Here is a 14,373-nt window from a genome sequence, read left to right on the forward strand (position 1 = left end):
ATGCCTTAAAGTATTTTTTAGTGGGGGAGGGTGTACACTGGAAATAGTTTGAATAATATTTTATTGATAAGTCTGTTTTTGTTTTATTATTCTCTGTACTATTTTTATTTCCTGTGTGAAGAGGAAGAACTATTTCATTTCTATGCTGTTGGCGCATGCAGATGACTAGTTTTTGCTTACTTGCTGGACAATAACAGTTGCAAACCGAAGAAGGACAAGGTTTCCCCCCACATTTTCAAGGGTACAACACAGAAGGAACTAAATCTAATGTTCATTTATCTCAAGTCGGATCACTGTTGCACTAGCATATTCTTTGCGCTGCTTTATTTATATCTCTAAAAACAAGTTAAAACAAATAAATGTCACAACACAATATTTTTTTTGGTTAGAATTCAGTAAACGACACTGCAGTAATTTGACGAACGTTATCAAATGGTTAATCAATAAGTGCTGATCAAGAGTAAGTTATAATCCAATAGCCTATAATACTGGGGTAGAGAATCTTTTTATTACTGATGATTTGTTACTGATAACTCTCTAAATGTCCCCTCGTCTCTTGCCAATGCATTATAATATGTAACCAACTTCAAGCAAAAGTGATCCCAGAGTGATCTGGCACAGTAGCAGCTGGAGAACTAGCATTTAGCGATTTGACAACTTTACAGGTTCAATAGTACATAAAATGACAGGCAGGTCATGTTAACAGTGAAACCTTTATTGATTTGTTTTAAGAAAGACAGTTCACAAAGACTCTTGTTTATGTGGCAAAATTGTATTGGAAGAAAACTTTAAACATGATGAAATATTTGTGGGCGTGAACAATTACCTGACATCTTCAGAGGACACGAGCATGTCCTTCAATTTGTTAATAAATCAATAAAGAACTCACAGTGATCATGAATTGACAGTCAAAGTGCATTTCTATCATTTCTTTGTCATCATTACATTTGTGTGGACAGTCTTTGTCACTTTGGTCTCCAGTTCTTCTACGTGACTGATCAACATGCATGATAGGCCGAGGTTCTTAAATTTACGGCATAAATGAAAAAGTAAACATGGTTAGTTACCATAAGACGCCGATTTTACCATGAAAAGCAAGTTACAAATTTAGGAACCGATACTGAGGAGCCCCAAAAAAATGGATGAAAAACATTTAAAAAACGTAAAAACTGTAGCAGACTGTGGATCTCTGATTTAAAGGCACGTACAGTTATAAGGTTTGCACAAACAAACCCAAACTTTGACCTATGGCCCTTTATTTTTTAACACAACATGGAATTTTAATGACCAACTGCATCCATCGCTCTAAAATGAAGAGAAAACGTACAAAAGAAGGGTGTTTTTATAAAGTGTGTGTTTTGGGTCCCATGTCTGACCAGCTCTAAGCAACTGCAGCTCATGAGTGCTTTATTGCATGAATTCCCTTCTCACTAATCAGATTTGCTGTCTCCAACAGCATTTCAACTTTAGCCTAAGTTGCTAGGATCATTTAGTAAAATGTGTTTTTATATATAAATTCATTGTATCATTGAATAAGAAAATATTTCTAGAAGTTCAAAGGAAAATATACACTTATCCATATAACAGATTACACAGCTATATATGTTGTAGATGATTAGAACCAGCGCGGCTGATTGGATCTCCCTTTTTAATGTCGGGTCTTTTCTCTGATTTAGAAGGCAAAGAGGTAAAGTGTACGAGAGGAGAAAGGCAGCATGCTGCTCTGCAGCATTAGGCAATGGCTTTAGCTTCTGGTAAGAATGCTTCCCAGTATTTGATCACCTGTGGAGAGAAGGGACACATGATCAGTGACAAAAAGCATGGCACACTAGTCCTGAACCATTTTAGCGTGCACTCACTCCTATTTACTCGTTCGTTTTCTTTTCACGTGGCGATCACCAGACAAGAAATGGTCCTTCATTTAAAAAGGGCCATTTTTCATGTATGATCTTAGACAAGCCTATGTTTTTCTTTTGTAATATGATAGATCCATGTGATCCACTTGTTCTTTGAACTTTGTTCTTACTTTGTTTGTTCTACTGTGGGCTGCTGTGATTGGTATCATCATTTACTAAATGAATCAATAAAATTATATCTAATCAGATTTAATCATCAAAAGTAGTACAAAGGACTTCAAAGACCACCAAGTCAGAATTGCAAACATTTCTAAGGGCAATACAAAATCAGTGAAAAAAAAAAAGCATAATGAAAAAAGGAATTGCCTGCAAACAATAGACAACACTACAAATAACATTTTTACTTTTCAATTTCAAGCCAAAAATAACAGCAATATAGGTTAAAAAAAAGTTTCTGTCACACAAAGAGTACGTCCAAATCACATGTTTCTGTATTGGTCCATCCCATCGTCAGTTTATCATTTTGTGGCCTACTAATGTTTTCTCAGGGTTACTTTCTGTGCAAAGTAATTAAAGGCTACTTGTGTGCACATGAGATGGCATGAGGAGCTCGGCCAGACATGTGCAGCATAAACCTGATAACAGTATGATTACGTTGACATCTGAGAACTAGACTCACCTGCTGCTGAGATTGAAGCAAGGAATCCAAGTACTGAACAATGTTCTGTTTGAAGTCCCTGGCCTTTTCTTTCTGTAAACCAGAAGACGGTAGTTAGCTGTGACCATTCTGTTACATACACAACTGTTCCCCCAATGACTTAACATACAGTAATTGAGTCAGAGACTCGAAACACAACAAATGTAATGACTCTGGTTTAATTTGACCCATACATTAAATTGTACATAGTTTAAGTTTTATTTTGACATCATTGCCCAAAAAATGACAACGATGGTCATCTGCTACGTATTTTACATTTGTGTTGAATAAAAATATACAGCCATGTTTCATTTTACAAAAAAAATCCATGCAAACTCTACATTCACAGACAAACGTGTTTGACATTAAACACACACCCCAAATTAAATTTAAATCAAAGTTAAAGGCTTTCCACCATGACAGGCTTACCCATCAACTACCTTACTCATGGAAGCTGGGACAGCCGCCATTATGATTTGATTTCACTGCCTCACGCTGTGTTTTTCTTTTAAGAAATATAGAGGAACAGTTATGTACGCAAGTTTGACTGACAGAATAGGTTAAAGACGCAGTAGGCAAGCGTGGGGAAAAAAAGGTTCTTCAGACACATGGCTCCGTACGATGCCTGCTCTGCCAGCCTCCAACCCTCACCATTGCAGCCTGGCCTGGCATCTTCCACCCAATGTTTTTCCAAATAAATAAACAATGTGTGCAACAGAGTAGCAAAATGAACATCAACACTCACTGTCAGGCATTGTGAACTGAGGTAAACCAAGCTAGCCTGTTTTTGAGGTCTGGTTTTTCCTTATTTATTATTAAAGAACATGGAGCTCTTTTGTCGAAAAAAAAACTAAATTCTTCCTTAATGCAGCTTAATATCTTCGGAAACCTGTACATAAAAAGCTGGAACTAAAAAGAAATCATTTTTTTACCACAATGGTAAGGGCTAGGTGTATAGTCAGTCAATTAGAAGACAAAAGAAGGGTGGATGACGTATTCATGACCTTGCATGTAAAAATTGTAAACCAAGTCAAACCATCATACCTCAAAACGAACCACTTCTTTGCGGACTGTGGTCGAGACCCTGTCAAAGTCTCTCTCATACTGCTGCACTTTGGCTTCCCACTGATAAGGGTGAGAAGGAAAACGGTGAGATCATAATATTAGAGAACATTGCATAGTTAAATCTTGAGGACCAACAGAGGTGGCTAGTTAAAAGAAGCACCTTATGTTCTGCATCATGGAAACATCACTCCTTGCTTCCCGTGTCCCATGATAAAACATCCTAACACAGATTTCTAGGGCTAGTCTTGAATCGGAGACAGTTAGATCACGATGTTCTTGTGCAGAGGCATCCCAGCATGCATTGCAGGACTTCTGATTGTATGTTTTTTGTTTCCTTCTCTTTGGACACCATCCTAACTTATTTACAGTATATATTAATGTGTCTTTACAATAAGTGTTTGTTGGCCACATCGCTAGATAATTGAGAATATCTACTACATGTTTCCAAGGTGAAGCTTTGTTGTCATCCAATGGTGTCATATTAATCATGTTTCTTAACCATCCAACATTGCGCAGATAACAGTATAAATCTCTGGGATTTTGTAAACATGTGTCAAGTGCCACCTCAGATACTAACCTCTGAGATCTCCTCCTTGGCAAGCTGCAGCTTGTCAGGCTTGTTAGCCCAAAGGAGTTTTGCTTCGGTCTCCCTTTTCTTCTGCAGCATACTCTGTGCATCCTGCCAGCGCTGCCATGATTTCATCCGGTAGTCAAAGGAACCCTGCAGATTAACAACTAGGTTAATTTTTGAACATATTTGTCTTCTGCTGATTTGCATTGATAAGGAAAGCCCGTTTTGATAATACCCCCTAAAGTTCATTGGAACCTTCTCAGTTTGTTTATTTGTCCGTTTATCAATGATAGCCGTATGCTAATGTAAGTAAGTAAGTAATCGTTATTTCTAGAGCACCTTTCTAGCCCAAGGTCACAAAGAGCTTTAACAATCAAAAACAATATACAGTTAAAAGAATATACTTAAAAGATCAAGACACATAAGACAAACACAGGAGTCCCAGAAAATCAGGGAAAAGCCTGCAAAATAAAAATGTCTTAAGATTTTTCTTGAAGGAGTCAGTAGATCATCAAACACAAGAGGGAGACGAAAATCGTTCCAAAGCTTAGGAGATGAACTCCAATAAGACGATAGACAAATACATTTACTATAGTGCGTGTGCAAATACAAAAGATAACTATTTGCGGAGAGCTTCAAAGCTCCGTTTCTCTTTCAATGAGCATTTCTGCTTTTGCCATCAATAATGACATCATTGCAAAAAATAGTTTTGAAGACATAGTCGGACAATTCTGTTTATGATTCTAATTTGTATAGGGTTCATAACAGCTTATAATATATATTTTTTTAAAGATCGCTTAACCTGCACTTATCTCTACAATCTCTTATCTGTTTATATATTTTTTATTTTTTTAAAGGTTTAATAGGTTTGTGTGGATAAGGGTGTCATTAAGTTCCCAAGCATTCTTCCTAAGGTTTGACTCATGCGATTCTGTTGACAGAATTGCAGGTAGAAAACTGCAATAGCCTAGATTCTTGTGTTTTACTTTGATTGCAAATGAGTGACAGCTTGAGCTGGCCGTGCTTTTCTATGCCTTCAAAAAAACGTTATTGTTTAAAATAGTTCTTAAATGATTACAGATCAATATTGTGGGTTTATAATTAATTAATTAGATTTTTAGATTTTTTTTTTTTAAATGATTAAATTTCAAATATTCACAGAGTTTGTTCATTTTTATGTTGCAATTAAACTTCCAGCCACTAGATGGCAGCAGTCATTATGTCCTAAGCCGCTTAAAAAAAAAAAAAAATCCTGTGAGATCCCTATGATGACCGAGCACGAGAGACTCCAGCAGCTTTTAGAGCTGATGTTTAGACATATTTTGGTTTAAAGTCCAATGAAAGATTCACTAGATACTTGCCAATACAAGAAACTTTTTAGAACACACACCATACGAGATTGGTTAATATTCTTAAGAAAAAAAAAAGTATCCAAATAAAAAAGAGACCTCACAATATAACAGTTTTTACCCTCACGGCTCCCAGCATTCTGATGAAATCTGCGATTAGTTCGGCAAAACGGAATGTATCGTTTGCGGCCTGCTCATGGTGTAGCTGCTCCATCTTGTCCTCCACCTCTGCCAGCTGAGACAGAGCACGGGACAAAGCTGTGTTGTCCTCTGCACTACCCAACATCGCTGTGCTCTTTGCAAAACTTGCCGTATTGAAAGAGAGCTCTGAGAGGGTATTGAAAACAAACATTAGAAAAGTCTACATTGCCATTTTATGTTATTTTCTAAATATGTACATACCTTTTCTGTGAAGAACTAGTATCTCCATCAGAGAATGGAGCTTCCTGAATTGTTGGTCTGCAGACTCTACCTCCTGCAGCTTCTCCTCAAACCACTGATTGACAAGAGACATTATTTTATAAAAAGTAAAACAACAAATGCAGTCCAATATCAAACTTTTTTTCTTTTTTTTTTTTTTTAAATACTAGCTATGAAAATATGTATTTTAATTGATATGTTTTTTGTGTTGAAATTGTGGTAAATAGTAAAAAGAATTAATGTGGAAGGTATCCAATTTTCTGAGCACACATTTTTAAGATATGAAGCCTTGAACCTCTGACTCTGGTATTCTTGAAACACATTTGGAATTGTAGATAAGTGAACAACTTATCTGATGAATGATGCAGATTAACATCTGTAGTCCAATGTGTTGCTATCAAAACTTACACTCCATGTGACTTACCACATCAGACTCGTTCATTTTTATTGTCATCTTGTTGACAGCATCAGTGGCTTTGTTAAGCATTTTCAGAAATCCAGCACCGCTTAAAGCCTGTGTACCCACTGCTCTGGGCAACTGATGAGACAAAAACAAAATGGTGAGCATGAATATGAATATTTTTTTTAAACTATCACATCAAGGGAAATCTGTCAAAAAGAGATGTTTAATTAGACACAAATAATTTATTTGTATCATTTATTTTTATTTCAACAGCCAAATGATTGTAACATTGCCAAAGAGGTAACACATTGCATCTGAAGCTCTGCGTTTATGACATGGTTAACCATAATAAATAACTTTGAATTTTTCCTCACCTCCTCTCTCTCTAGGAATTCTCGCACATCAGGGTCTTGCAGGAGTGTGGGATGATTGACAACTCTCTGGAGGTATCTACATCAATGGGAAAACACTTTCAATGCCATTATATTTTATATTTAAGTTCACCGAAAATTCAAACTTTAATTCAAAACTAATTACCTACTTACCCTGTCTGATGTCGACTAACGGTTGGGATTATTTTCAGACACATCTGTCACTTTTTAGAGTTATAAGCAAAATGTATGTCCCTTTAAATGTAGGGACTGATGGTCAGTCGTCTTCCTAATCTTTGTCCAAAATCATGCACTTAAAAACATCCAAATACATCTGTGGTCCATCTTGTTTTGAAGCCCTGACAATTGGAATAGTTGTATATTTTTAGGTTTGTGTGTAGCTGAAGTTCCCAGGCTCTCAGCTCCTACCCGTCTTCTCCACATTGAAACACATTGCAAGTGTGCTAGTGGCCTAGCATCATCCCCATAAAGAAGCTTAAAATATAGACATTTTAATTATTTCAGAACAATTCCAAATGTCAAGGCTTCATTACAAGATGGACGTTACAGTCGAGAAGTATGGTGGTATTTGGATGTTTTTTAGTGTGTATTTTTGGACGAAGATGAAGATGAAGAAGACAACTGAGCTGCAGTCCTACATTATAAATGAACATACATTTTTGCCTAAAGCTTTAAAAAGGAACAGATTAATCCGGGAACAATACAAACAGTAGTCCGAGTAGGAAATTAGTGAAATTTGAATTTTGGGGGAACTAACCCTTAAAAATTAGTGGTGAAACCCACCTCTCCAAAGCTCCTCTTCGTCTTTCAACAAAGTCCACGGATGAGGAATCTTCCTTGCCCACTTTCACTTTTGTCATACCTGCCAGATTGGACAGAATTCCATGTCATTAGTTTTATTTGTTAGTTGAATGGAGAACATGAAGGTGTTCTATTGACCAGAAATCTTTAAATGGATTGAAATTATTGTTGTGCGAAAAACCGACAAAAAAAACCAACTACATTTTCACCTACAACTTTCTCCTTAGCAATGTGTATTACAAGTTTTTCATTTAAATCATTTACTTTGTCAACAATATATATATTTATTTTCAATCTCAAATGTAGTATGGTCTTGAAAAAAGAACAATAAGACATTCCATGATGACACTAATACAATAAGAGGTTACTTTCCTTTTAGAAAATGGAAAGGATAAGTATGGAAGAGGTTGTGACATGGAAACAGTATTTTTGTGTAATATAATTGTATAATAAAAATAAATAAATAAATAATGGGATTAAAACAAAGTCTCCCCCTGTACACACGAGCAAAATAATGTGGTTGACCTACCCAGTATGCTTTTTTCTGGTGGTGGAGGGACAATGTATCCATTTTGTGAATGTTTTTCACAGAGTTTTTGGTAAAGACCCAAGAAGTCACTGAAGCGACGCTTCACAGTCATCGCTTTGTTGCGAAACATTGAGAGAGACGTCTGAAATATAGAGTGAAGCAAATTTAATATGGTAAAATGTTTTTTTTAATTTTTCTATTTACCTTTGTGAAAACTCTGTAAGCCATGTATGCATTCATCCCATCACCTGGAACATTTAAAAGAGACAGATCACACATAAGGGTCTTGCTGGAGAAAAAATAGTAGCTACATAAAAATGAAGTCTTGCCTATTTTCTCTGGGTCAGTAACAGATACGAAGATGTCAAGACTATCCTTCTGCTCATCTTCCTCCTCTTCCAACTGAGATTTCATGAAAGAAAACATTTTATGTAGTCACTTTTAAATGAATTGCATTGGAACAAGTAATTTCTTATTCATTCAATATAAAACGTTTATTGTGTTCTGAATACCATAATTCCAATATTCATCTTTGTCAGAGGTTGCCACAACTTGTCAGCCTCCTCCAACTTACATCTTATGTTACTCAATAGTCATTACTTTCCTCTTCTCATTTAAAATCCATGAACACAAATCCATGAAGATTATTGTTTTCTCTCTCTTTTTTTCTTTTGAAATGTCTTCCTAAGCTTCCCTTATGATGTACTCCTGTCTGATTAATGTCCTTCCTAGTCACTCCATTTAAATTATTTTACAACCTCTGCTAAACATTTCTTTCCCTTGTGTGTTGCACTTCAAGTTGCCACTGACTAGGATTTTCGTCACCATTACACAAACCCTGGAGTGTGCTTTGACTGTTAATATTAAACACAAATGTAGGTAGTCAGTTGTCAACAACCAAAATGGTTTTTAGTCATTTTTCAACCACCTACATTTCATAAAGAAAATTATTATTATTATAATAATAAATTAATTGGTTGTCACTTCTGAAAAAAGTGAATTTAAAACAACTATTTGAGGAAACAACTAGTAAACTAGTAAATTAATAAATAAGTAAAAGCAATAGTTCATAGAAGGCATCTGAAAAAAAAAAGACCTGATGCAGTAGCTCAACATTTCAGTGAGGATATAAAGCGGGGTGGCAATGCAATGTACCAACCTCGTCCAGCGCAGTCGCCTGTGGTCTGTTAAGGCTTGTGGCTGCCGGTGTCGGAACAGAAACGGGCTCAGGAATCACTTCCTTCTTTCTCTCAGTCCTAGGACTGTCCAGAGACAGTTCAACAGTGGCTTCTGCTGAAGGGGAGCATCATTGAAAAACACTTGTAATGTGCATTAATACCCCCCCCTCCCCAAAGCCCCTTTCTCTTGACCTGATCGAGTTTTCCTCCCCCCTAAAACCTTCCCAGACGGGTCAGTAGTTCTAATCTTCAACTAATTCTGTTTTCATCAAAATTGTGCAGATATGAATTTCCATGGTGTCTGCCCCAGTTTTGAAAAAAAATGTAAAATGAATAACCCCAAAATGAGGGCAGGGGAGTTAGAATGGTTATACAATTGCTACAGAGAAATAAAGTTTTGTCAAGCGGTTCTGAAATCTACAAACAAGACTTGCATACATACAGTATATATAGAAAATCCATGAAGAATTAATAATTTTTAAACATAATTTGAGAAGTGAAAGTAGTCACTTATACCAGAGAATAGGTCGGCCTCGTCTTCAGCGTGAACTCCATTAGTCTTTACGTTGACTTTGCTACTGGGCACTGTGGCAACTGCTTCTTCTGAAAATATATCGGAAAGTTCTCCCTGGTTTCTCTCCTGCAGGGGTTGGCTGATTTTGCTCTGGACAACAGGAGCAGCAACCGGTGCTGGGGCTGATCTGGGGCCTGGATTCCTCGAGATGGCACCCAGGGGCTCACAGAAAAGATTGTCATCAGCTTCATCAAAGAGGCTTTTCTCTTGCCGTTGAGAAGGTTTTGGTGGCCTTGGTTCTGTGAATAGGTCCATCTCATCATCTTCAAACAGGTCTCGGCTGGGTTTTTTAGCCTCAACGGCAGCAGGCTGACTAAGAATGTCAACCAAGGGGTAAACAATCTTATTGCTTGATTGATTCACTAGAGAATCTGCACTTAGGTCAACAACTGGAGTAGTTTTTTCAACAACTTCCTTTTGTAAAGTAATGCTGCTCACTTCATTTTCTTCTGAATCCAAACTTATTTGCTCATCTCCCTTGTCCTGTTCCCTTGCGTCACTTTCACTTCCCGATAGGTCAACGAAGTAATCTGATGGTTCATCTAGCGATATGTCAGTACTAGCTTTTGGAGCTTTTATGGCTTCTGCTTGCTCGGTTCCAATGGAGACATCAGGAGAAAGCAGGTTGTTTGTCAGGTCAACAAATTCCTCAGATGGCTCATTGAGGAGGTGAGAGGAGGATTTAGTTGGCAAATGGCTGCTAAACATATCGGTTAAAGGATCATCTAAGTCATCGGCAGGAAGATCAGTCAAAATGTCCATGGTTTGGTTGTTTGGCGGAAGAGAAATTTCAAGATCCGTCAGCGGACCTTCATTCTGGAAGAAGAACATACAAGTCTGCAATTAACAAATGTAAAGGAGAAACTTTTATACATGACAATTCACAATTTACACAAAACATTCATGCGGCAGTATATGCGTGTACGAATTGAGCAGTCAATGTAAAGAAAGAGCAGCCTCTCTCTTAAAAGGAGATGTTCTTCCGCAGTCGCTCATCTTATTCTTGTCTCATACAACTTTAGTGACCAACAGTTGAGTGACTTTTATACTCCATCGTCATCCAGTTCCATATCCTAAATTATTGTCTCAGCTTATTGTCTAGAAATTAAAAACGTAATCTCTCCTGAGAAATCCGTTTTGTCCGACAATAAATAACTTTTTTAATAATTTCTTAGCTCTCCCAGCACTACAGAACAGGAGCAATCTTAAAAGATGCATGTCTGAAAGTGTCATAGCCAAATTTAACTCCACCTATACGAACCATGACATTGATAACGTTGTTGACAGCATTAAAGTCTTGCTACATAACACGCTTAACTTAATAGCACAATTACCTCAAAAGACTGAGAAAAGAAGCAGTTATGCTCCCTGGCATAGTCAGGAAACACACAAGTTAAAAGCAAATTATTGAGAAATAGAGAAGAAATGGTGTTCAACCAAAAAGGATGAACTCTACCATGCCCAAAACCGTTGAAAAAAAATACAGGGCAGCACTCCCGGACAACCAGAGCTATTACTCATCACTAGATAATAAGAATAATCTCAGGTTCTTATTCAGCACTGTAGCCAGACTGGCACAGAGCCATCGTTCTATTGTAACTAGGAGGAAAGATCAAGACCTCCTAGTATCCTCTGCTACAAATGGTAGTTTTACTGGACAAACCCGCTCACGTCTACCATCAAACTCTCTTACATCTTTTATCAAACTGTATATGAGCACCTGATTCAAGATAAAGTTGATTACTTTTTACGGAATCTCAGAGCTGTCAGCAGTGGAATACAAAAGTTTGGATTAGTATCACGTTATTTCTGACATCACATTATTTAATGATATTCTTGATATCCCCTTAGAGTGCGTCTATATTCAGTAGCAATAGAACGAACACCGGTAAAATCACAGCTGGACTTTTTACAAAAGTCCCTGACAAATAAATTCAATGTCATTAAATAACGTGATGATATAAAAAATAACATGATACCAATCCAAACATTTGTATTAAAGTGCTGGAGATTAAGTAATTGATTAAATTGGACAGTAAACTGGACTGGTCCTACAACACAGACCATGTGTATAAGAAAGTTCAGAGTAGACTTTACTGTCTGAGGAGGCTCTGGTCATTTAACATCTGCAGGAAACTCTGCATGTTCTACTAGTGTGTGGTGGCCAGTGTCCTGTTCTATGCTGTGGTGTGTTGGGGTGGAAATGTGTCCAAGAGGAGTGTCAACAGGTTGGATAGATTGATTAGAAGGGCTGGCTCTGTGGTTGGAATGAAGCTGGACTCACTGGTGACAGTTGCAGAGAGGAGATCATTGAACAAACTACTTTCCATCATGGATGATGACAGTCATCCTCTGAACACTGTCATCAGTGAGCAGAGAAGCAGATGAAGCACGAATGCCTTCCCAGATGTACCACTAATAGACTCAGGGACTTATTCATTCCTCGTGCTATTAGATTGTACAATTCTGAGTTTGGGGGCAGGAGTGGAGCGAAAGTATCATGATGTTCTATTCTATGTTAATCTTTGTATCATTTGTCTTTGTTATTTGTCTTTGATCTGTGTTCTTTAGACTTAGATCGTGTCATCTTGTTCTTGCTTTATTTTTCTTTGTTCTTGTTCTTATTTTCTGTATTGCTGTGTGCCAATTGGAAAACCAATTTCTTTCAATAAAGATCTATCTATCAAACAGTTTTTTTTTTCTTTATAAAAAGGGGGCTGGCTTCCTTTGTAATTAAGTTGGCTTCCTTTAATGTCAAGATCTCTCACACTCACTATCAAGTGAACATGCACTTACATACAAGATCTCTTACATGTACTATCAAGTGATCATGCACTTACATACAAGATCTCTTACATGTACTATCAAATACTCCTACACATACAATCAAGTACTCATACACGTACTATTAATTGCTCATACAGAGTTTGATAGTAGATGTGAGCGAGTTTGACAGAAGGTGTGAGAGAAAAAACTGAATTGTGTCTCAAACGGCCCCTCATAAAAAAGGTCCTGTTCTTAGCCCGATCATATTAACAATATGCTTCAACTAGGCAATTTAATCAGAAAACACTCTACAAACCCTCATTGTGCCTTTTCTTTTCTCCATGTGGTTTTATTTGCTGTAAAGTTGCTTGAGATAACTTTGTTAATGATGTCACACTTTAAGTAATTAAGTTAGTAAGTTATAGTTATTTGTAAATCGCCTTCAATTTAATTAAATGAACTAGTTTACATATGATGCTGAAACTGACCCGTGAAAATGAAGGGTAGGCCAGCAACAGGGATAATTAAAAGGAAATGTAATGTAGAGGAGAGAATGATGGTGGATCAACAGGTGATCTCTTTGCAAACAAACAGAGGTTTAAACTAAATATTTACTTATTTAGTGCTGTTTTTTTTTTTGGAATAGCAGAGATGCTGAAGCAATACTTTTGCATAACGATTTCTCCAGTAATGAGTCATTCATGTTTAATATTTTCAAGAAGTACCGTGACAATGATTTTATGGCCTCAGTAGTTATAGGGTCAGAGGTGGGCCATCAACATTTATGAGACTTAAAACTGGGAGTTTTGCAGCCACACTTGGATTGCAAACTCAAAAAATGCTGACTGCAATGGTTTTTAGTTTCCTGGCTCCTCTGAAATTCGACAAATCGGTAAAACATCCGGGTTCGGGCACATGACCACAGTCCACTCACATGACACTCAAAGTCAAAATTGAATTTACAGGAGAAGACATCGAATAAATAGAAAAAAAAAACTCGAATTCGCTTCGGTGTTTGGAACAAACATGACTCTCAACATGTCACTGCAGATTTCATTTGCATGGCAGACACAAGTCAATAAGAGCAAAGTCCTGTTGTTGCTCCAGGAACTAAATACGAGTTAAAGAAGACGAACTTTCAAATCACATTACTTGCTGTTGCGCAACTTTAACGAGTACATATTTGAGGGATTGTGTCAGGTTGTTTGAACAGCAGACATGAAGGGGTAGTTTGAGCAGACTCAGGACAACACGAACCTTTAAAACCATAGTTCTTCTACGGTTAGTGACACTAGCGAGCTTATTAGACACTGACCAGGAGAAACTTACTGCTGTACCTGACGCTGTTCTTGTAAGCTAACCTGTGTTAGCATCAGTAACCGGACGGACTTGGGCGACTGAAATAAAAAGTTTGCACATACCACACTCATGAACATGTCTTCTCCTTCGTCCTCATCACTCCCTCGGTCTCCCACCTCCTCCAGGAGATCTTGATCCTCAGAGTCGGGGAACGGGGGAGGACTGCGCTCGGAGCTAGACGCCATCTTTTATTTTTTTTTTATATACTCACTAGGATGAGATGTAAACAAATCAGAGGCTCCGCCAGCACCAGTCTCTCCTGCTACTGCTGTTTATGAGCCTCGCTAGTTCACTTCCAGAGAGCTTCTGAAACTCACTTATCCGAAGGGTCAAGAAGGGGGATGTGCTTAGCTTGCTTTTTACTTCCTGGTCCACCTTCTTGACAGGTTAGCTTAGCGCGGCTAGCTAGCAGT

The 14,373-nt window shown here is 37.4% G+C and overlaps 1 protein-coding gene across 2 annotated transcripts; it reads right to left on the bottom strand.

Moving 5' to 3' along the window:
- Positions 1–694: 694 nt before the first annotated feature.
- snx1a (sorting nexin 1a) lies at positions 695–14,288 on the bottom strand. 2 transcript variants are annotated; one of them, XM_087798004.1, is made up of 15 exons: positions 14,023–14,288; positions 9,778–10,651; positions 9,243–9,373; positions 8,413–8,485; positions 8,288–8,331; positions 8,084–8,225; positions 7,537–7,615; positions 6,736–6,811; positions 6,383–6,496; positions 5,941–6,034; positions 5,660–5,865; positions 4,196–4,339; positions 3,598–3,678; positions 2,536–2,607; positions 695–1,782 (listed from the first exon to the last, which is right to left on the bottom strand). In XM_087798004.1, exons 1-15 carry the CDS (start codon positions 14,143–14,145, stop codon positions 1,732–1,734), a joined length of 2,304 nt encoding a protein of 767 aa, XP_087654130.1. In that variant the 5' UTR covers positions 14,146–14,288; the 3' UTR covers positions 695–1,731. The 2 variants fall into 2 exon arrangements, with proteins under 2 accessions (XP_087654130.1, XP_087654128.1); XM_087798002.1 differs by having other exon boundaries at positions 9,243–9,376.
- Positions 14,289–14,373: the final 85 nt, after the last annotated feature.

Source organism: Callionymus lyra, chromosome 8 (genome assembly GCF_982586985.1).
Source record: "Callionymus lyra chromosome 8, fCalLyr1.hap1.1, whole genome shotgun sequence".
NCBI lineage: Eukaryota > Metazoa > Chordata > Actinopteri > Syngnathiformes > Callionymidae > Callionymus > Callionymus lyra.

Coding starts and splice junctions, on each gene's coding strand:
- snx1a (XM_087798002.1), bottom strand. CDS start 14,145: ATGGCGTCTAGCTCCGAGCGCAGTCCTCCCCCGTTCCCCGACTCTGAG. Junction 6,497..6,735: donor AATTCCTAGAGAGAGAGGAG/GTGAGGAAAAAT, acceptor TTGTCTCATCAG/TTGCCCAGAGCAGTGGGTAC. Junction 6,035..6,382: donor AAATGAACGAGTCTGATGTG/GTAAGTCACATG, acceptor CTTGTCAATCAG/TGGTTTGAGGAGAAGCTGCA.